The 20,498-nt window shown below is 49.7% G+C and overlaps 8 protein-coding genes across 8 annotated transcripts; 3 read left to right on the plus strand and 5 right to left on the minus strand.

Moving 5' to 3' along the window:
* Positions 1-43: 43 nt before the first annotated feature.
* N7520_011731 (Zn(II)2Cys6 transcription factor domain-containing protein) lies at positions 44-955 on the minus strand (the record flags this gene model as incomplete). Its single annotated transcript, XM_057145664.1, has 4 exons — positions 44-650; positions 703-765; positions 817-830; positions 884-955. 4 exons carry the CDS (start codon positions 953-955, stop codon positions 44-46), a joined length of 756 nt encoding a protein of 251 aa, XP_056991418.1.
* A 307-nt stretch (positions 956-1,262) lies between these two features.
* N7520_011732 (tartrate dehydrogenase) lies at positions 1,263-2,397 on the plus strand (the record flags this gene model as incomplete). The annotated part of the gene is made up of 2 exons (XM_057145665.1): positions 1,263-1,503; positions 1,565-2,397. The coding sequence occupies 2 exons, from the start codon at positions 1,263-1,265 to the stop codon at positions 2,395-2,397; spliced, it is 1,074 nt and encodes a 357-aa protein (XP_056991419.1).
* Positions 2,398-2,668: 271 nt separating this feature from the next.
* N7520_011733 (transcription factor domain-containing protein) lies at positions 2,669-4,712 on the plus strand (the record flags this gene model as incomplete). Its single annotated transcript, XM_057145666.1, has 2 exons — positions 2,669-4,167; positions 4,220-4,712. The coding sequence occupies 2 exons, from the start codon at positions 2,669-2,671 to the stop codon at positions 4,710-4,712; spliced, it is 1,992 nt and encodes a 663-aa protein (XP_056991420.1).
* A 51-nt stretch (positions 4,713-4,763) lies between these two features.
* On the minus strand, positions 4,764-7,155 carry N7520_011734 (glycoside hydrolase family 55 protein; the record flags this gene model as incomplete). Its single annotated transcript, XM_057145667.1, has 3 exons — positions 4,764-5,138; positions 5,189-7,019; positions 7,073-7,155. The coding sequence occupies 3 exons, from the start codon at positions 7,153-7,155 to the stop codon at positions 4,764-4,766; spliced, it is 2,289 nt and encodes a 762-aa protein (XP_056991421.1).
* A 1,186-nt stretch (positions 7,156-8,341) lies between these two features.
* Positions 8,342-10,673, minus strand: pab1 (polyadenylate-binding protein; the record flags this gene model as incomplete). Its single annotated transcript, XM_057145668.1, has 2 exons — positions 8,342-8,498; positions 8,557-10,673. The coding sequence occupies 2 exons, from the start codon at positions 10,671-10,673 to the stop codon at positions 8,342-8,344; spliced, it is 2,274 nt and encodes a 757-aa protein (XP_056991422.1).
* Positions 10,674-11,762: 1,089 nt separating this feature from the next.
* N7520_011736 (HECT-type E3 ubiquitin-protein ligase) lies at positions 11,763-15,566 on the minus strand (the record flags this gene model as incomplete). The annotated part of the gene is made up of 2 exons (XM_057145669.1): positions 11,763-13,455; positions 13,519-15,566. The coding sequence occupies 2 exons, from the start codon at positions 15,564-15,566 to the stop codon at positions 11,763-11,765; spliced, it is 3,741 nt and encodes a 1,246-aa protein (XP_056991423.1).
* A 712-nt stretch (positions 15,567-16,278) lies between these two features.
* On the minus strand, positions 16,279-16,727 carry N7520_011737 (mitochondrial 54S ribosomal protein mL41; the record flags this gene model as incomplete). The annotated part of the gene is made up of 2 exons (XM_057145670.1): positions 16,279-16,491; positions 16,545-16,727. 2 exons carry the CDS (start codon positions 16,725-16,727, stop codon positions 16,279-16,281), a joined length of 396 nt encoding a protein of 131 aa, XP_056991424.1.
* A 261-nt stretch (positions 16,728-16,988) lies between these two features.
* Positions 16,989-19,895, plus strand: N7520_011738 (UTP14 family protein; the record flags this gene model as incomplete). Its single annotated transcript, XM_057145671.1, has 2 exons — positions 16,989-19,661; positions 19,713-19,895. 2 exons carry the CDS (start codon positions 16,989-16,991, stop codon positions 19,893-19,895), a joined length of 2,856 nt encoding a protein of 951 aa, XP_056991425.1.
* Between the last annotated feature and the right edge of the window lie 603 nt (positions 19,896-20,498).

A 20,498-nucleotide genomic window follows, 5' to 3' on the forward strand; every position in this document is an offset into this window, starting at 1 on the left:
TTCGTGTCCTTCTCCTTCTTTTCTTTTAGGTTATATTGAAAAATCACCAAAGAAACTGCTGCTGAAAGTTGACTGATGGCGCACCGTCCCAGAAGGTGCTTGTTTGTAAGGGACTCTCCCCGTGGACAGGCGCACTGTTTGTAGAGATCCTTTCGAACGATGCCTCTTCTCGGTCAGCAGGTGCTTCCCAGGGAACATTCTGAGAGTTTGTATCTTGAGGTTGATCTGGGAACTGATGCGATTGGTGTTTTCCGGTAAAGGAAATTTCGTGTCCATGAATAGCCGGATCCTTGGTGTTCTCGACGTTTTTTTCTGTCCCCTGAGTCGGCTGTGGGTCAATAGGCGAATCATTAACTTCACTAGGAGTCAAATTGCTAGAATCGTCGTTTTCATAGCCTGTGCAGTTCAGTTGCCAATTCCGAATGTTCTTTGCTGTATCCAAGGGATGCAGACTCCAATGGTCAATGCCCTTCTTCTCTATTCTTGCCAGAGGTACGTATGACGTTGCACGATCCCTTCTAGAGCCTGCGTTCTCGGGAAATAATGCCTTTAATTGACTATCTGGAATGTCAGACAGCAATTTGAAAAGGACGCTCTCAGTAACCTGAAGACGGTGCTCCAAAGCTTCAACGTAACCCTTTGCGGGACCTCTTGGTCGCACATTAGCAAAACAGCGTGATAGTCTTGAAATTCTTCTCTCACCGTTTCAAATGTTCTGGCCATTTGCATGGCCTGTTGTACTCCAGACACTGCCCACAGACCGGTCTATCCAATGAAGTTAGAGATAATATGGGAGAGCTTCTTTCCACTCCTTACTTTTCGCCACTGCACTAGATTGCGAGTTAGCATCTTGCTAATTCCTTAAAAGTGAAATACAACTTACCTTCTGTTTCCTCGATCGGCAAGCAGCACACGCAGTTGCGGCTCTTGAGGGTCCTTTCCGAGGATTGGACATTTTGTGTAAGAAAGAGTGGTCGAAGGAAGGAAAAAATCAGAATGGTATGTGTTCCCAGTAGGAAATGTGAGGCTGTGTCAATCGTTGGTTCCCAATTCAAGGCCAGAAAGAAGAGTGGATGAATTGAAGTGATTGAGATGAGATGAAGCTCTCTTGTTCAATCCGGAGAATCGAATCGCCTTAAAGTTCTGCCGACCGGGGAAAGCTCCATCTACATGCATGAATCACTGCGCAATGTTTTATTTAAAGTACTCGTTTGCCCGGGCTTTTGAATCATTTCTAAACTCATCCCTCTTCATATCCCAAGATGACTTCCTCTTACCAAATCGCATCCATTCCCGGTGACGGCATCGGTCCCGAAGTTGTCAGTGCAACGATTCAAGTGGTTGAGAAGCTGGCAAAGACACTCGGAACTTTTCAGATCAACTTCACTCACATTCCGTGGGGTACCAACTATTATAAAGAGCATGGACGATATCTCTCAACTGATGCCTTGGACACTCTGCGAAAATATGATGCTGGGCTCTTCGGCGCAGTAGGAGATCCAGGTACGGAAGATACTAAACAAAGACACCCATGATCAAAGTGCGGATCACTAATATTTCTTAGACGTACCGGATCACATTTCTCTATGGGGCCTATTACTTGCCATTCGAGGTCCTCTCCAACTTTACGCCAATGTTCGACCCGTGCGAACATTCCCAGGAACGAAATGTCCTCTCAATACTGCAACCAAAGGAATCGACTGGATGCTGGTACGCGAGAACTCGGAGGGCGAATATTCGGGCCATGGAGGACGTTCCCATTTTGGTCAACCATGGGAAGCTGCTACGGAGGTAGCCATATTCACCCGAGTGGGAATCGAACGCATCATTCGATTTGCCTTCGAAACTGCTCAGTCGCGGCCTCGAAAGTATTTGACTGTTGTGACAAAGAGTAACTCCATGCGCAATGGAATGGTTCTCTGGGATGAAGTTGCGGCGTCCGTTGCGAAGGAATTCCCCGACGTGACTTGGGACAAGATGCTCGTGGATGCCATGACAGTGCGGATGGTCTCGAAGCCGGATTCTCTCGATACGATTGTCGGCACTAATTTGCACATGGATATTCTTTCAGATCTTGCTGCTGCCTTGGCTGGATCTATTGGAATCGCACCATCCAGCAACCTGGATCCGACTCGTAAGAATCCGTCTCTGTTTGAGCCGGTTCACGGGAGTGCTTTTGATATTATTGGAAAGGGAGTTGCCAATCCTGTTGGGACATTCTGGTCAGCGGCAGAGATGCTTACTTGGCTAGGGGAGAAGGATGCATCGGCTAAATTGATGCAATGTGTTGAGAATGTTTGCGCTGCTGGTATTCTGACGCCTGATTTGGGTGGTACCTCCGGTACCCAAGGAGTGGTCGATGCAGTTTGCGCTGAGATTGAGAAACTTAAGACTTGATATAAACTCCTTAGGGATTTTCATGCCACTAGCTGTTCATTGATAAATGACTCATAGAGTCTTGATTTTCATCATTTTCTAAAGACTTCAGTATTTTCTTTTATTTTGTTACTTTTTCAACGACTCCATCGCTAACTGTACAATGCCGGTATCGGCCAAATGTTGCTTAGTCAGCTTTTTACTCACCAACCAAGTTACCCCATTCTCTGCAAAATCTATACCTCAGTCGTTCATGCAGATGCTTATCTGATATCGTGATGTCCAGCACAGGATGGAGCGTCCTGATTATGCACCCGGGACATCGGAGATTGGGTCCTTGACCGCTCACTCTAATGAGGACAGCCAATTCGTAGGCAGCTCCAGTGGAGTCTACTTCATCAACACGGTCAAACGAGCATTTTCAAATGGACTTGAAGAATCTGGGTCCCGAGAGACCGATTTTCCCACTGCAGAAGACACCCTTGTCGGAGCGCATGATTCGCCACCGCACAAGCGTCTACGTACAGAGTCCAGAGATGAACAATCCTCGTCAGGAGGCGAACCTTCTCCGTGGAATTATGATCCAGCTCTCGCCTACTTGGGTACTGCACCCCCTCCAGAGCAGGCAAAGGAGTTTATGATGTCGTACTTTAAAGTGTGGCACCCGCTTTTTCCGTTCCTTCATGGTCCTACCTTCCTGCAGGCTATGGAGAAGTTGTACACTGATAGTCCCACGCCCAATCAACGGGTTGAAGACTCTACTTCGGCGCACAGAACTACCTGCTGGACAGTTATTCTGCAATGCGTATTCAACTTAGGGAGTCTCTTGCATCCTGATCTACAAATCTCGACTGCATCTAAAATCAAGTCGCCCGGCAGCATGACACCTCTCCTCTCGACATTGGCATCTCGACATGACCTCGTCTCCTTGCAGGCATTGCTAGCAGTCCAGGTTTATCTTGTTGCTACCATGTCTCTGCGACTGGCATCCACTTTTGGAGGGTGTGTCCTGCGCTCAATGCTCCATGCAGGTTTACATCGCTGTCCATTTCGATACAGCCAGCTTTCCTCGCATGACCGACAACTTAGGAAGCGTATTTTCTGGTGCGCGTATGCAATTGATCGGTATCTGAGCCAGGCCCTCGGCTTGCCACTTGGTATTCAAGACTCAGATATTGATGTATGTTTGCCAGCGGCGCCTGAAATGCATTCCCCGCGTCTTATCCGCAATTTAAGTATGCATCCGGACGTTTCTCAATCACCTTGTGTTGCGGAGAGTCAAGATCAAACAGCAGATCACCGAAAGAAAGAAAATGTCATAGCCAGTTATGTTGATTCCGGCACACTTACCGGCCGCGCACTGGAACTATTCCACAAATCTATTTTGGTTCGCTCTGTTCGCCGCAGCTCGGTTCTGTTTTTGGTGACTGATGTCCATAAATGGTGGAATAGCTTACCTCTGGAGTTACAAGGAAAGGAGTCCGGCCACAGAAAAGAAATGGGGAATGATAACCCCTTTGATTTTGGTCCTTTTTTCACTGTTCTATATCAGCACTTGATATTAATCATCCACCGCCCATCTTTATCTTTGGATCCGTCGACCGCAGAGTTTTGTTCAGGATTACAAATATGCATTGGAGCCGCGCGAAGCATTCTTGCTGCGTTGAAAACTCAATCGGATAGTCGGCAAGCTTTATTCTGGCCTGGCTTTTTGTCTGCTGCATGGATGTCAGGCTTGGTTCTCGCCTTTGCTTGTCAGTTAAAGCAATATGTTCTAACAAAAGGTGTACAGTGAGTTCCAATTATTACCCTAGGCTGTGTCAGGCCTATACTAACTCTTAAGTGAAATCGATAACTGCTCAGAATTCCTTCGTCGCATGTCCAGTCAGTGGGAAACAGCTGGACAATGTCACCGTGCGTTGTCTTTACTGTCTAAAAAAATAAAAAAGATGGACAATAATCAACAAAACATATCGAATCCTCATGCATATACCGTGATGACGCCAGACAGAAACCCAGGCTCTATTGATTCCATTGATAGTCGGGAACGAAAGGGATTCCAACAAGACGAAATATCTTCCAATGATGGTCATCGCACAGAGGTAGGATATGCAGGCATCATTCCCGAGCCAAGGCCCGAGATCAACCCAATGCCTTCCAGATACAATGAACCGGGTAGCGATTCCATCCTCGCCGAGGATATAGGATTCCAAAGCGAGGATGCTGGATACCTGGCTGGAGGATCTAGCTTTGACTTGAACATGGTTGATCTGCTAGATGGAGCGGACTTCGATTCCCTATTCGACCTGATCGGTCAACAATATCCAAGTTTCTAGAACCTCTATGTACTGGAAAATACTATATCCTCTGCCCACTCTTACTATCCTCTAAGACGAAAACTGTCTATAGGCCTGTACAACAGCCTCCCATCCACCCGGATGATTATACTCCGTTGGATTGGACTCATCGTCAAAAATCATAGTATCCGTCTTCCGCGTGCTAACGGAGTACCAAACAAGATTCTCGGGGCTATTAGCCACACGCATCATGTTCGTCTGACATGACCCATCACACTGGGTACTATAATCACCAGTCCACTCTCCATTGAAGAAAGCCCACGCAGCACTATTGTAAAGAAGCACATCTTTCCCAGCATCAACATTTGTAGCGAGCGAAGAACGACACTTCTGATCATCACCAGCGCACCACGAGAAGTCCGGGTCACCATATGCCGACTCCGCAGTCCAGGGTGCAGGCACAGTCTGTGTCGCTCCATTGCCTTGCATGTATGGAGTCTCTGATTGTAACATACCCGCGTAGACGTTCTGGGCGGAGTGGAAATTGTAATTGTAGAGCCAATTATGCTGGATCCGGTGCCGGTTAACCAGGTGCCTTTTGTGGCTTCGACGAGGACTCCGCGTCCGGTCGAGATGACGGTGTAGGAGGATCCACCATCTAGATTGTGGTCTGCGGTCCAAGCCCAGAAGTTTTCGATATACGCAGATGATGAGGTGGTCAAGTGCATCATCAAAAACGCTGCCATGCACTTCGAGGTATCTTGCTGGTCGCAGTCGTTCTTGATACTCGTCTCTGCTGTTCCGCCGACTGTCACTAGGGTATTCCATAGTCCCACGTCACCGGGGTTTGTGCCTGCGGCATTGACCTCGACGATGATTGCACCGGGTAAGACCTCAGCGACGCTGAATCGGATGTTTTGGATCTCTATAGTACCTTCATCGCCGTTCTGTCCAACCTGCACAACAGCTTTGGGGTTTGAGGCATCGTTGAAATTATCTCCAGCTCCGGAAATCACGGCCCAGGCTTCTCCCATAATTCGCGAGCCGATGGGGATTTTCAGCGTATCTTCAACGTGGTACACACCATATGGGAAGTATGTGATTTTGCAGTTGGCAGCATTATCCGCTAAGATAGCATTCAGCGAGTCGACGTCGTTGGTTGAGCCGTCGCCCTTGACAGGGTAGCCACTTACGTCTTTGACATTGACGATCTGATCAGAGGCGTACTCGGCGTAAGTAGGTTGGCTGCGCGTGAAGTACTTGCCACCAGATAGGAGCATATCAGGACGAGACGTTGTGAAGGCTGTGCCAGTTTCGTACTGGCCCGGAGTGACGTTTCCCCAGACCCAAGTATCAACGGTATCGGTAGCCGCAAGTTTCACATTGTTATTGCTGTCGACTACGATAGAATTAGATGTGTCGTGTACCAGATTCTGGATGAGCAGCTGGCTGTTACGGTTTCCGCTATCGTTAGAGGAGTCGTAGAATTTGACGACAGTGCCTGAATTGGTCGACTTAGAATCCAGTAGTACCATACTTCCGAGTCCGTTGCTGGTCATATCGATGCCTAGGCCAACGGTATCGAACGTAGCACCCTGGAGAAGCGCAGTGTGGCCCCCGGATGCATAAAACCCAGTGGTGCAATACTTGAAGTAGATATTCTTGAAGTTGACCTGCTGATTGGAATTATTGATTCCAATCTTACCACCTGTAATCTGGACGTCGGTCACCGCAATAGTGGATCCTGCATTGATATCGATACCAGTATGTCCAGTCGAGCTGGACGGCATGTTGATTTTGACATTAGTCAACCCAGATCCCTGTGCAACACCCCACTGCAGCGCGGTGATCGTCGTATCAGCACTCAGAGCCGTGGTATCAATCACTACATTGCGGAGAAGAGTCAAGAAGCTCGTTTCAGGAGCACCATTCCCACTATCGTATCCATTAACCACAGTGTCTCCATTGAAGTTCGAGGATGCCTTCAACACAGGCGGGTTGAGTGGATCTCCCGTAATGATGGTTCCGACACGCAAGTCCAAAGTACTACCCAGCTGGTATGTTCCTCCAGGAAGAAAGACCTCAGCCGGGTACTTGGTCACACCCTGACCTTGTCGACTACCGCCTGATCCATCGTCATCAATGGCATTCTGAATGGCGCTGGTCTGGTCTCCAGAGCCATCTGCGACAGCTGAGTAATCCTGCACATTACGCCAAACTGGGTAGTTTGCATTCGATACTTCAGGGGCATAGCCGCGGGCGTTGCCGGTATGGTCTTGCTCCAGAAGCCAGTATGTTTGGGGGGAGGACGCAACTGGCCCAGTGCAGGTGTCTCGCCTCTCAGCTCTGATTGAAAACGTCAGCACATTGTCTAGTTAGTAATGTCAGAGATAACTCACCTCTCTGAAGAGGAAAGCACTGCTACTGCTGAGGCTGTGGCTAATATGCTCATCAGAGCGGCCCACGAATCAAGATTCCGCATAATCTCAGAGTATGCAAGCTATGTTCAAGAAACAAAAATGTACAAGAAACCGAGAAGAATAGCAAATAGAAGTCAGAAACAGAAGCCGGAGGATGAGTTATCGACATATTTATGCAGCGCAAAGCCTCATGTGCACGTTGCTCGTGATCGATTTCCCGGTCAGCAAGATCTGGGCAATCTCCCATTTTAGTTAGTCTCAGGGTATCTGAGGGAGATCTACAGGTGGGGGCTGAGACGAAGAGTCAAGCCTGCATCAAAGTGCCCAGCAATATCCCCCATTTGGAAGTTGCTTTCCCTGATTTATCACAGTCAAAATCAGGTGGAGAATGGCGGGGCCCTATTTCATGGTCTGATTCAACACGATATTTATCATGTCAAGCGTTTGTAAGTTGACCAAGGTTAGTGCTGACTCTGCTTAATGTAAGCGCTAGTGGACGCTAATTCAGGGGTAAACAAACACCGAGTTGCTATTGATTTGGATGTAACGCAAATACGTAAATTGACTAAAACTCATACTGCATGCGGGAAATTGCTAGGTAATACTGAAGCAAAGTCGGGTCATAGCCATCTCAATCGGATCAGAGTACTGTGCCCTCGAGCCCAGGTACAGCAAATGGAGACAGCATATACCTATCCACGTGGAACATTTGAAAGCATACTCTTATGTTACACTAGTGTAGGAGAAAAACAGATACTGGGAGACGAGATGGAAAAGAAAAGAGATTGGGGGATAGGAAGAGAAAAACGTCACAACTCCCTCCCAAAAAAAAGAGATAGATAGAAAAACCCCCATCCAGCGCCTAAGAAAACTTTTACCGACCCCCCAATACTATGCCTTTTCCCTCTGTACGTTGCTTGTCACCCGAGATCAGACAAGGATCGAAAATGTGTACTAGGTAGATAAAAAAAAGCGGAGGAAAGAGAGAATCAATGTCGTGCCGCGTTCCTAGACACCAAATAGGTGACACTGCCTAACACAAAAAAAAGAACTTTTCAAATCGAGGGATATCAGGATTGAAGGGACAGGGGGAAAGAGCCAGAAAAAGGTGTCAATGTAAAAAAGAAAGAAGACAAGAAAGAAAAAAGGTCATGAAAACGTGCATCCAAGTTTCCGAGAGGCGATGCGTGAGCGGGATATCCAATCACGACCGTCGTTGATGCGCTCGACCGTTGCGAGAGCAGTCCCTTAGGACTGGTTCTCCTCCGAGGAAGCCTCCTTGGCGGCCTCCTGGGGCTTGGTCTCGCCAGCCGGCTCACCCTCGGTACCCTTGTTCTTCATATACTCATCATAGACGTTAATGGCTTCGTCAACCTTGGCGCGGAGAGCATCCTCCTCGTCGAGCCTAAAAGAAAGATATCAGTACATGTCAAATGGAAGTCAGAGGGTAGGGGTAAACTCACAGTCCAAGAAGCTCAGTGTTGTCCATCTCCAAGAGCATACCGGTAATCTTGCCAGCAAGCTCGGGCTGCTGGACCTGGATCTTGGGGTAGAGAGCCTCACCAAGCATCTGCTTCTGCTGCTGAGGGGGGGCAGCGGCGAAAGTCTGGTGGTTGATACCGCTGGAGGAAGCACCCTCCTGGGCGGGCTGACCGGCAGGAGCGGGCTGGCCACGGCCACGACCCATCTGAGGACCACCACGGCCAAAGCCAGGACCACCACGCATGTTACCCATGGGCATACCGGGAACCTGACCACGGCCACCGGCACCACGGCCGAACTGACCCTGCATGGGGTAGCCCATACCGTTGGGAACACCGCCGGGAACCTGCATACCCATAGGCATGCCCTGGAAGTTAGGAGGGAGCTGCTGGTTGGGGGGCATACCGCGGCCACCCTGGGGGAAACCAGCGGGGTACTGGCCGGGACGTCCACCGGGGATTCCCATGACCATGCCGTTGGGAGGGAAAGGCATACCACCACGCTGACCGGCGGGGACGAAACCCTGCTGGCCGGGGCCGTAGTAGACAGCGGCGGGCTGCATGTAAGGCTGGGGCATACCAGCGGCAGCGGCGGCCTGCTGCTGACGGATGGTGTTGCGGGCCTGGATGCTAGCCTCGAGCTGGCTGCGGCGGACATCCTTGCGCTGGGCGAGAGCGACATACAGAGGCTTGCCGTTGACCATGCGCTGGTTCATCTCAGTAACGGCCTTGGAGGCCTCCTCGGGGCTGCTGAAGCAGACGAAACCGAAGCCCTTGCTCTTTCCGAGAAGCTTCTTCTCGCCCTTCTCGGCCTCCTCGCCCTCCTCGGTCTTCTCCTCAGTCTTCTCCTCAGTCTTCTCCTCGGCCTTCTCTTCGGTCTTCTCCTCAGTCTCCTTCTTCTCCTCGGTCTTCTCCTCGGTCTTCTCCTCGGACTTCTCCTCCTTGGCCTCGCCCTCCTTCTCCTCAGAGTCGGGGCTGGGGGAGCGGTCGGTCAGGCTGTCACGCATAACCTTGGCAGATGTGATGGTACCGTAGCTAACAAAGAGCTCGCGGAGCTTCTCATCATCAACATCATCGGTCAGGTTCTTAACGTAGAGGTTGACGCCCTGGTACTTAGAGGCCTTCTCTTGACGAGCAGCCTCGTACTGCTTGCGGAGCTCCTCCTCGCGCTCGTGCTTCTTCTGAGCACGGCCAACGTAGAGCTTCTGGGACTTGATGTCCTTCTCGTTCATCTCCTCGACAGCGGCCTGCGCAGCCTCGTGGGAGGAGTAGTTGACGAATCCGAAACCACGGCTCTTGCCGTCCTGGTCGTGGCTGAGAGTGGCAGAAGTAATCTCACCGAACTTCTCGAACATGGTGCGGAACTCTTCATCGGAGATCTCGGTGTCAAGGTTCTTAACGTAGATGTTGGTGTAGTTGGCCTTCATCTCCTCAAACTTGCTCTGGCGGTCCTTCTTGGAAATGTGGTGACCAACGAAGACCTTCTTGTCGTTCAAAAGCATGCCGTTGACGTGCTTGATGGCGTTGTTGGCAGCCTCGGCGGTCTCGTAGTGAACGAATCCGTAACCCTTGGAGTTGGCGAACTCATCCTGGGCGACCTTGCAAGACAGAATGTTACCGAAGGCAGCAAAGGTGTCGTGCAGAGCCTTGTTGTCAATGGCGTTATCCAGGTTCTTGATGAAGACGTTGCCCTGGCCAGTCTTGCGCAGAGCGGGGTCACGCTGAGACCACATGATACGGCAGGGCTTGCCCTTGATCAGGGTGTAGTTGAGGTCCTCAAGAGCACGCTCACCATCGGCGGTGTTGTTGTAGTTGACGTAGGCGTAGCCGAGCGAACGACGGGTAACGGCGTCACGGCAAACACGGATGGAAGCAACCTGGCCAATGGAGGAGAACAGCTCGTAGAGCATAGCCTCGGTCACGGAGGGGTCGAGCTCACCAACGTAGAGGGAGGCGGAGTGAGGCTGAGCGTTAGCACCCTCGGCAGTCTCAGCGGCAACAGCGGCGGCGACAGCGGCGGCGGGAGCAGCGGCGGCCTCGGGAGTGCCGTTGGCGTTGCTGTCAGCGACAGTGGGAGTGGTGGCGGCTTCGGCAGACATTTTGAGTGATTTTCTTTTTTACTGGAATTGGGTTAGCAGGTATCCAAAAGGGCTCGTGAATGGAGAAACGAGGGTGCTTTTCTCAACGTTACACGGCGTCTCCATATTATCTCATTGGGGAAATGTCATGCTGTCGAGATGAAAGAGAGGAATTTGTAAGGGGAAGGTGCCGTACAATCCACCCGGTCCTCACAAAACAAAGAAGTATGTTTGTGTTCTCGGAAGGATATTCAAAATCGTGGTGAAAGCCGCAGAGCAGTAGGAGATGATGCAATTCAAATCAGAGACACCACGTCTCTTTCAGGGCAGAGCAGTGGAACAGGCAACGTGGGCAGAAAGAGGGGGATGCTTCGAGAGGCGCGACCAACCTGGAAGAACGGGTGAAAGAAGTTCAACACACCGCACAATGGAGGGGGAGATAAGATAGGGATTTGAATTTTCGAAGGTTTTCTGGGTTTTTTTTTGAAATTTTTTAGAACTTTCGATAAGAGGTTCGAAAGGAAGAAAAGGGTTCCCTAGGAAAGAGAGGGGGAAAGCAGACGAGGGATGGGGAGGGAAAAGTATTGTGAAGGCGGTTTTTTTCCAGAAAACTCAGTCGCAAGGTGAGTGCCCCCACTTGTTTTCATTAGGAAGGCGGTGGACATTTATACACTTTGAACTTTCCTTTTTTCTTTGTCACTTGATCACGTGATCTGCCACATGATAAGGAGAACGTGGCGCAATGATCACATCCTGAAGGATTTGTAGATGTAAATCCGTATTAAATTAAATGATATTAAATTAAATTGAATTGAATATCGTTTATAGTGAATTCTTCAGGATTTCAAGATCATGATATCCTGTAGATACCGAAAGATAATGGAGATACCGTGGGCTTTGTTGTGTCCACAATTCACATTCCTTACCCTCGGCAGATCCTCTTGCCCCAGCCAATGAGCTGCTCAGTATTTGCCCCACAGACTTTATCTATGCATATTCGAAGCGCGATCAGGTATTGTTGAACAAAGGTAATATTAAGTAAATGATCTTTGAAGAGGAAGACAGAATCATACCATTTATAAGAATAAAATCAAAGCCCGGCTAAATCGCTCAACTCAAATCAAATCCTGCTCCCGCGCTCACTGCATATAACAGCTTCGCTCGGAGGGTTTCGGCATTGGAGTACCGTGGCAATTTCAACAAGTTCACACACGTACTTGTGCTTGGCAACCGCTCCTGGTCATCACTTGAGTCTCGAATACTGAATCGTGGATGAAGATGACTGAATCCAAGCAGTGGGGCCCGAGGGGTAGAGGTCACAAACCGCAACACCTTCTGTCGTTCCTCAGAGGTCATCTCGTGCAATACCTTCCAGAATATCTGGATGGTAGGGTGTTCCTGATTATCATCGCCGATTACGTAGACTCCACCATATTGCGTGTTGCGTCGCAGATCTTCCACGTCGATGACACCTGTTTCTCCACTCACCAGAGTCTGCAATTCAGCCTGATTGAACATGGACAGCCAAGAAGGTTGAATGATCTGTCCTAATCCTTGAAGGAAGGCGTTTGTTTGCTGCGCTGGTTGTGCCTGGAGTCGGTATCGTGCGATGTAGGAGATGTAAACCAGGCGATTCTGGTTTGTGACAGGGATATTGGAGCCATCGGGTCTCAGCTCCTTTGTGACCGTTTTATCGTTAGATCCCGGCATCGGAATGGTATCGGTGATAGTAAAGTCGAGTGCAAAATCTTCAACTTCGCCAGGGTAATTCTTCAGCTTCAATAGACCTTGGTACAGAGCTGCATCAAGATCTTTCAAGTCGTTGAGATTGGCCCGATAGGAGGACTCTTTCAAGGCAGATCCGCTGCCGCCAGTTAACGCCCATTTTAGAAGGAAGAAAGGCGCAAAGTTAACATCAACCAGGATTCCTTCATAGAGACATTTACCGATGACGCGTCCGAGAAACTCGTATCGGCGGAGCAGCTCTCGAATGTTTGCAGTCCAATCTGTGCTCTTCTCTGTCAGCCCGATCTCTCGCATCTCTTCCTTGCATTGTTCAACGGCGGTGGGGTTAGGATACAGCAGGTGCTGATCGTTCTCTGAAAACATGTTGAGGCCACCTTCGACCTTGAATGCTTCACTAGTAATGCTTGTCAGGAACTCCTTTGTAACACCACCGCCATCGATGCCCGCTTCCCTGGTGCCGAACCGATCAATAAAACTGATTTGGATCGGTTCTTTCAGGCCATCACCCAGCTGGTAGAACTGGCCCAACGCATCATCAAAGATATGCTCTCGTCGGATCTCAGCCTGGTGTCGACCAAGAATCTCATGCGCGAGTAAACGTCCATCGGCTGTCTGTCTTGATGTGTCCTGGGCGATGGATACGCGCCAAAGATCAGGCTCCACAAACCCGTTTCGGCGGCGGTGCTGATCATGGTATATGAATTGGCGGAAGATTTGAACTCGGGTTTTGAAGGGAATGAAGAACGGCATATTTCGAAGGATCTCTAATCTGGGTGCGATAGCCGCCAAAATCCGCGTACGGGCAGCTTTTCGCTGGTGGCGTCTTAGGGCTTCAAAGTGGATGGTCTGTTGAGCACGACTGGTTCCCATTATCCCGGAGATCTCGTTATATCGATCCTCCTCCTCATCCAGAGGATTAATGTTGTCAGGGTCGTCTGCCTGAGCCTGGAATTCGTGCCTCTTCTCTTCTTCCGCGACAACAGCGTTAATAAAACCGTCCATATCGAATCGACTGGTCATTAGCCAGTGGCCATTTGGAAGGAACTTCCGACGGGAGCTATGAAGGCAGCCATAATTAATATCACGATGAGCATCAATCGGATTCGGAACTTTCACTTACTCTCTTTCATGTAACATTCGAAGCAATCCTGTTACGAGCCCTTTGAAGTAATCTAGTGGAATTCCAGTAACGCCGGGGAGGTAGGTCGTTTCGCTTTTTGCCTCAAGCTCTTTTGTGCTTGGGAGAGGAGTAGAATCGGACTTTTGTTGGGAAATGTTGTTGAAATAAGCGCTAAGACTGACTGCAGTAGGTCGAAGCTCTGGTTCACTCAAATCGACAGCATCCCAGTAAAGAGTGAATGCCAGGTTTTTGAGAAAGATCGTCATCTCCTTTACATCGTCCAGAGGCAAGGCGCTCTCCCTTGTCCATGAAACCTTTGCATCATCTGAAGATGTGAGAGAAGAATTGTTAGAAAAAAACTCATCATCATCCATGACTTTCAAAACAAATGTATAGAGCTCAAGGAAGAGGAGGATAGTGGTCCACTCCTGATCCCTTTGACCATGGCATAGCTGGGTGGCAGAATCTGTGGCTTCCCGGGGCGGTTGTAGCAGTGGTAGCACTTTTGTTGAGTCACTGCTGATTATCTGAAAGATTCGACTGGATCTAGATGCCTGCCAGAAATATTTGATGGCTGGTACTTTTGCATCTGGTTGGCCGGAGACATGGTCCCCAGATGGGGCTGAGCCCAGATACAGCCACATTCGGATGTCATCTCCACGGCGCGGGAAGATTCTCAACAGGGTCAATGCATATGTAGCTAAAATCCTGGCCTCCTTTGATGCGTCAGACTCGGCGCTTGTGAAGGCCGGGCTTGTCAGACGTGATGATCGGATAGGAGAAAGAAGTCCAGTGACGCTACTTTGGTTGACCAGGCCAGTAAGTTGCTCCTTGACGAACGGGTGCAAGGGTTGCGCGCCTGGTAGGGAGTCTGGATCACTTGGATCTTCCGCCTCTAGGCCTTGCACAAGATGAGTCGCCGTGGATTTGAGCAAATCAGAAATGACGCTTATAAACTCCAGTTCTGCTGGTCGATTGTTGGCTTTACCACCCAAGGCATATCTGTGGAAGAAAACCAAGTATGAAAACAACCAAATCCGAGCCTCTGTGTCATCTAAGGTGCGAGGACCCTTGGAAGTCGGGCTTAGGCGAGACGAGACAGCTAATGCAAGCATACGATAGTTGATTTGATTGGCCAAATCATCTAGTTTCCCCAGGTGTCTCTCAAGATCTGGAATGGTGAGATACGAGGTTGCGAAAGATTCGTATGCAGACATAGTTTGGGAGGTGATGGGTCGCAAAAGAGCAAGAACGCTCTCTTTAAGAGCTTTCGGTTCTATCATGAGCACTCGTGGATCGGCTGGTTGCGTATTTGAAAAATTTGTGGTCAAGAAAGCCATAGCATCGTAATAATTATCAGCAATGGTGGCCATTTGCTTGGGTATCAGTTCGACTAGAAGAACTGCTCCTCGAAGTAACGGCTCAACAGCAGCGGTGGGAGTAAAGGAGGTCCATGCAGACTTCAGTGCACGCAGCACAGCAAGGGCCAGTCGTTTGAGGAGCTGAGTCCATTCACCTTCGGTAGCGATCGTAGGCAAACTTTGCAAAGTCTGCTCAAAGGCATCCACAAAGTACACCAAACGCAATACATCATCTCGCCTGTCTGCCCCCACGTTGCCTTTCAATACAAACTGGACCAAGAGCCGAAGCTGGCCCAGACATTGGTCTGCGGTGGCATACGGGGCAGATCGACGTGAGGGGAGTGCCATATTTGCCGAGCCAACTTCAGTTCCAACGGCATCCATCGCATCTGTCATCGCCCGCTCGTTTGTGTCCCATTCCGACCTCCAAGCGTTGTATGTCTTCCTCCTGCTTCTGGAACCCCGCCACACTCGCTGGATGTTCCGGACCGCATTCTGTTTATTTCTGTCCAGCTGTCTCTGTATCCGCTCCTGCTGTGCAATGGCAACCGCGCTTTGTGGGTTTGAGGCATGCGGAGCCGGCCGGCCTGGAGAGTTTCCGGGGAATGCACCGAAGGGATTGTTGTTGCGGCCACTTAGATTCACCTGCCGCGGACGACGAGAGCTTCCGGTAAAGGACTGGAACATCGTCAAGGCGTGCTTACCCGGAGGCAAGTGAAAGGCTTCAGAGGGTGGAACTAATCAAATCAAGTCGCTTTCGATGCAAGAAAAAAGAAGAGATGCAAGCCCATCTCGCTGGGCATTAAATGCGAGTGTGAAGAACTATGACATGGATACGATACGTGAGACCTTATCGGTGTTATGCACACGCACCGATATTGCCCACGGGCGGTGAGATTTCATGATGTGATATTCAATTCACGCACCAGCCAAAGTATGGTTAGGGTGATTTGGTTATTCATAAGGGACATGAACATCATGTACACAAGACTATTTGGCTTCACATTTAACAAGGTTGAGTCAATTGTCTTGCAGGGATATTCTATAGAAACTGGTCCAGAATGCTCCATTTTTGCATTCTAACTCTCTTTGTCCCAAAGGTCTGATGATTGGAACATGCATAAGGTCGACATCCACTGACACTTCATGCTGAAAGGTCTGGTCAAGGCCTATATTCATTTGAGTATGCTGTACATATAATACATAGAGGGTGCGATCGGCCAGCGAGCATTTGAGGAGTAGATCAAGGAGGTAGGCCGTCGGAGGGGAATGGGTGGGCGATAAGGTGCGTTTCTTGCCTGGGTAGCCCCTAAGAATTGTTGTTAGAAGACTTTGGTAAGTGGCCAGTGGTAGATGCATACTAACAATCGGTGGATATAAAGGTATGCTTCGGATGTGTTTATTGGCTGGGCCGAGATGAGCCCGATTTGCTCTCTTCTTCGGCAGTCTCGCGAGCAACAACCTCCTCGACATTCTTGTCGCCCCAGAGGTTAATGTAGTCCTGGCCCTTCAGGCTGTCAACCACAGTGACTGTGCGGCCAGTTCGGGTGGTGATCTGTTTGACATATTGGTCACGCTTGGGTTGCACCTTCTTCGAGACAAATGGAGTGAGCTGACTTTGGGTTAGCAGTTACTCAAGGTTCGATTCAATTGAGTTGCACAAACATCGAATTCTGCCAGATCATCAGGAACCACGTAGGTTCGGACTTTCTTCCAGTCGATCACGTAGTTGCCCTTCTTGTCAAAGTGACCCATCGATCCTGTCCGCGTACCCTTGTAGTAGCCGCCATTGACCGACTTAGTCGTGAAGCGCAGACGCGCCATCATAGAAGGTGAAGCTTTAAACATATTGGTGAGTAGTAAATTGTGGGCAAGATGGAGAGGGCAACAGAGAGCAAGTTTGAAGTTGAGAAATCCCAGGTCCGGGCGGTCAGACCGCCAATCTCCACGCCGAGAACTTTTTTTTCGCGGCCAAAAAAAGTTGAACGGACCACTCAAACCAAACTCTTTCCCAACTAACACGGGAACTTGGTCATTCTTGTACATTACTGTACGGTACCAAGTCTCCTGGATTTTCATTATTTGCGATCATTCCGTTACATCGCAATCATGCCTCGCCAGCAAACCAATTTGCGGGGTCCGAAAGATCGGGATGCCTCCAAAGGCAAAGGCAGACCAGCACCGAAGCGCAAGAGCACCCGTGCGATTAATGCGCTCTCTATCGCCGAGAAACAAATCACTACCAAGCTTGGTGTTCGCCGGAATCGTTTAGGATTCTACGATGATGGCTCGGAACGCAAATTCCACAACCGCAACGACGATGAAGACGAGGACGAAGATGGTGAAGTCCCAGACTACAAGCGCCGCAGATTCAACAACGCTCAACAAGAAGGCAGTATCAACGGCGGAAGTGACAGCGAGGGTCACGAATGGAAACTGGGACAGGTGGACAGTGATGACGATGAATCTCTGAACAGTGACGAAGCTCTCGGAGAGAGTGACGAGGAAAGATTCGAGGGCTTTACATTCCGCGGAAGCTCTAGCAACAAGTCCAAACCCAAGCCTACAAAGCCTGCAAAGAAGCGGGCAGAGATCAGTCTATCCGAGGACGTTGATGTGTCTGAGGAGTCCGAGGATGATGAAGAAGATGATGACCTTGGTGAAGATGCGGTGGATCTTCTTACTGCCTGGGATATGAACACTGCAGAGGAAGAGGCTGAAGCAAAGAAAGCTGCCGCCAAATCGAAAAAGGCGGTATCCGATGACAGTGAAGAGGATTCAGGCTCTGAGGCAGACAGCGAGTCGGACCAGAGCGATGATACCGGTTTATCTCTCTCTGACGATGACGAATTCGATGGTCAGAACGACGGCTTGAGTAAGCTTCAAGACTTTGTCAATTCTATGGAAACAGGACGTCGCACAAAATCCACACAAAAATCACAAGAACAGAGCAAGCCTACCGAATATGGCTTGACTTCCTCGAAGAAATTGACTGTTGCCGATCTCCTTCCCTCGATCACAGACTCTCGCCTCAAGAGCTCTTTGAAACATGTCGATGCTACTCCTCAAACAACCAGCGCTGGTATCCCGGGCAAGCTCGATGCTCCTTTGGCGAAACGCCAGCAAGATAAACTTGACCGCGCTGCGGCCTACGAGAAGAGTAAAGAGACCTTGAATCGCTGGATCGAAACTGTCAAGCACAACCGCAGAGCCGACCACCTTATGTTCCCTCTCCCCGATCCGGATAATGAGCAAGTCCACCGCATGGATGTAGCGAAGCCAACAAACGATCTGGAGAACACTATTCAGAGCATTCTCGTTGAGAGTGGATTGGCCGAGAAACACGGCAAGTCTGTTGAGGAGGAAATCCAAGGCTTCGAGGATATCCAAGCTCGCACATTGCCTATCGAGGAGATTCAAGCTCGCCGTGCTGAGCTACGGAAACGACGTGATTTGCTTTTCCGTGAGGAGGTGCGTGCCAAGCGAATTAAGAAAATCAAGAGCAAGTCCTACCGCCGTGTTCATCGCAAGGAACGTGAGCGTCTTGAGCAGCAGGAGAAGCAGGCTCTTTTGGAAGCCGGTGTGGATATGGATGAAATGGACATTGAGAAGAACGAGCGAATGCGTGCCGAGGCTCGCATGGGCTCAAAACACCGCGACAGCAAGTGGGCTAAGAGCCTGAAAGAGACTGGCCGTACTGCCTGGGATGAAGATGCCCGTAACAATGCGGCCGACTTGGCTCTCCGTGAAGAAGAGCTCCGCAGACGAATTGAAGGAAAGAGTGTGGCTCGTGGTGACGATACCTACCTGGAATCTAGCTCGGAATCAGAGGACGAGGATCCCTGGGCTTCAGATGCTTCAGATGTTGAGAAGCGCAAGATAGAGAAGAAGCTGCGCGCTCTGAAGAACGAGACGCCTGCCGAGCTCCCCAAGGGCCAGCATTCAGCCCTTTTCGAGATGAAGTTCATGCAAAACGCAGATGCGGCTCGCAAGGAAGCGAATGATGCAGAACTCAGACGCCTCAACCGTGAGCTGAATGGTGAGGAATCACAGTCCGACGCTGAGTCAGAGGTTGGTCGACGGAAGTTTGGCCAGTCAGCAAACAGCGACGCTCAGTCTCAAACGAAGCCCTTGCTCAAGAACGAATTCGAGGAGAGACCTGGCTCAGATGACGAGGACCAAGATGTCGACATTGTGGTTGATCGTCCAGCAAAGTCAAAGCCTGTCGCCTCTGACCCGAAGACCAACTCCAAGGTCTCTGGCAAGATGTTCAGCCAACAGCCAAAGGCGAATGTCGAAGAAGAGAATCCCTGGTTGGTTCAAACTGAACGGACCAACCGTCGCCATACCGGTGTAGATGCTCAGGAGTCTATGGATATCTCTCTCAAGGACGAGCAACCACAACCCGCGCAAACAGGTGTTTCATCTAAGAAGGGCAAATCCGCAACGGCAGCTCTCTCCAAGAAGCGCGCTCATGAAGACAACGACAGCGATGATGAGGATAATGTCCCTATCCTGCTGAAGAACCATGACCTGGTTAAGCGAGCGTTTGCCGGCGACGAGGTCGTCCAAGACTTCGAGCAAGAAAAGTTAGACACCATTGGAGAGGAAGGCGATAAGGTCGTGGACAATACTCTCGATGGCTGGGGTAGCTGGGCCGGCGATGGTGTCAGCAAGAAGAATAAGCGCCGCTTCTTAACCACAGAGAAAGGTGTCCAGCCCGAGAAACGCAAGGATGCCAAACTCGAGCGCGTCATCATCAACCAGAAGCGGGTCAAGAAGGTATGTTCTTTAATTTCAAACTACGCATTGGCATTTACTAACATTTCCCAGAATGTCAAGTACATGGCAAGCCAACTGCCTCACCAGTACGAAACAAAGGCACAGTACGAACGCTCGCTGCGTATGCCTTTGGGTCCAGAGTGGTCCACAAAGGATACCTACCAGAGTGGAACCAAGCCTCGTGTCATAGTCAAGCAGGGCATCATCAAGCCCATGGAGAAGCCTATGATGTGATGATTCACGATCGAAAGCACGCGGCATGTTTGGCCTCATGTATATTTTATTCTTCTGCATGTCCTTCGGGACTTGGAGTGACATTTTGCATTGCTATTCTTTTCAGTCAAAAATACCACATAGATTGTGTCAATTTACAAAAGTTGAGGACTCGGAACTTCACCGATACCTACATGAAAGAATTCCTTTGAAGATTCTTGACTTCCTTTAACGAATTAGTGCTCACTCTCTCGCCGCTTTTACTCACTGAGTCATGAGAATCACGTGATATATCACTGAGCTTGAGCCCAGACTGAAAATTACTCACTGAGCCTTAAGTCTGAGCGCGCTCATAAAAGCGACGGCAACCAGAATAGGAAGTCCCCACCCGTCAAAGTAAGTGCAGTACGTATACAGTAATTTTCGAGTTCAGCTATACTGTATGTACCTCCAAACTCTTTCTTTTTTGATTCGGAGAAACTAATCCCGACACGTGCTAGGTCGGTTTGGCTCACCGTCTTACAATCTCTGGCAGAACTGTTATCGTAATGATTAGTTGTCGTCATATTACCGCGAAATTTCATGGAACCACTTAGAATTGTTTTGTAGATCTGGCGATCGCCA

Source organism: Penicillium odoratum (assembly GCF_028828045.1).
Source record: "Penicillium odoratum strain IBT 22623 chromosome Unknown utg000008l_segment0_segment0, whole genome shotgun sequence".
In the NCBI taxonomy this organism is placed as follows: Eukaryota; Fungi; Ascomycota; class Eurotiomycetes; order Eurotiales; family Aspergillaceae; genus Penicillium; species Penicillium odoratum.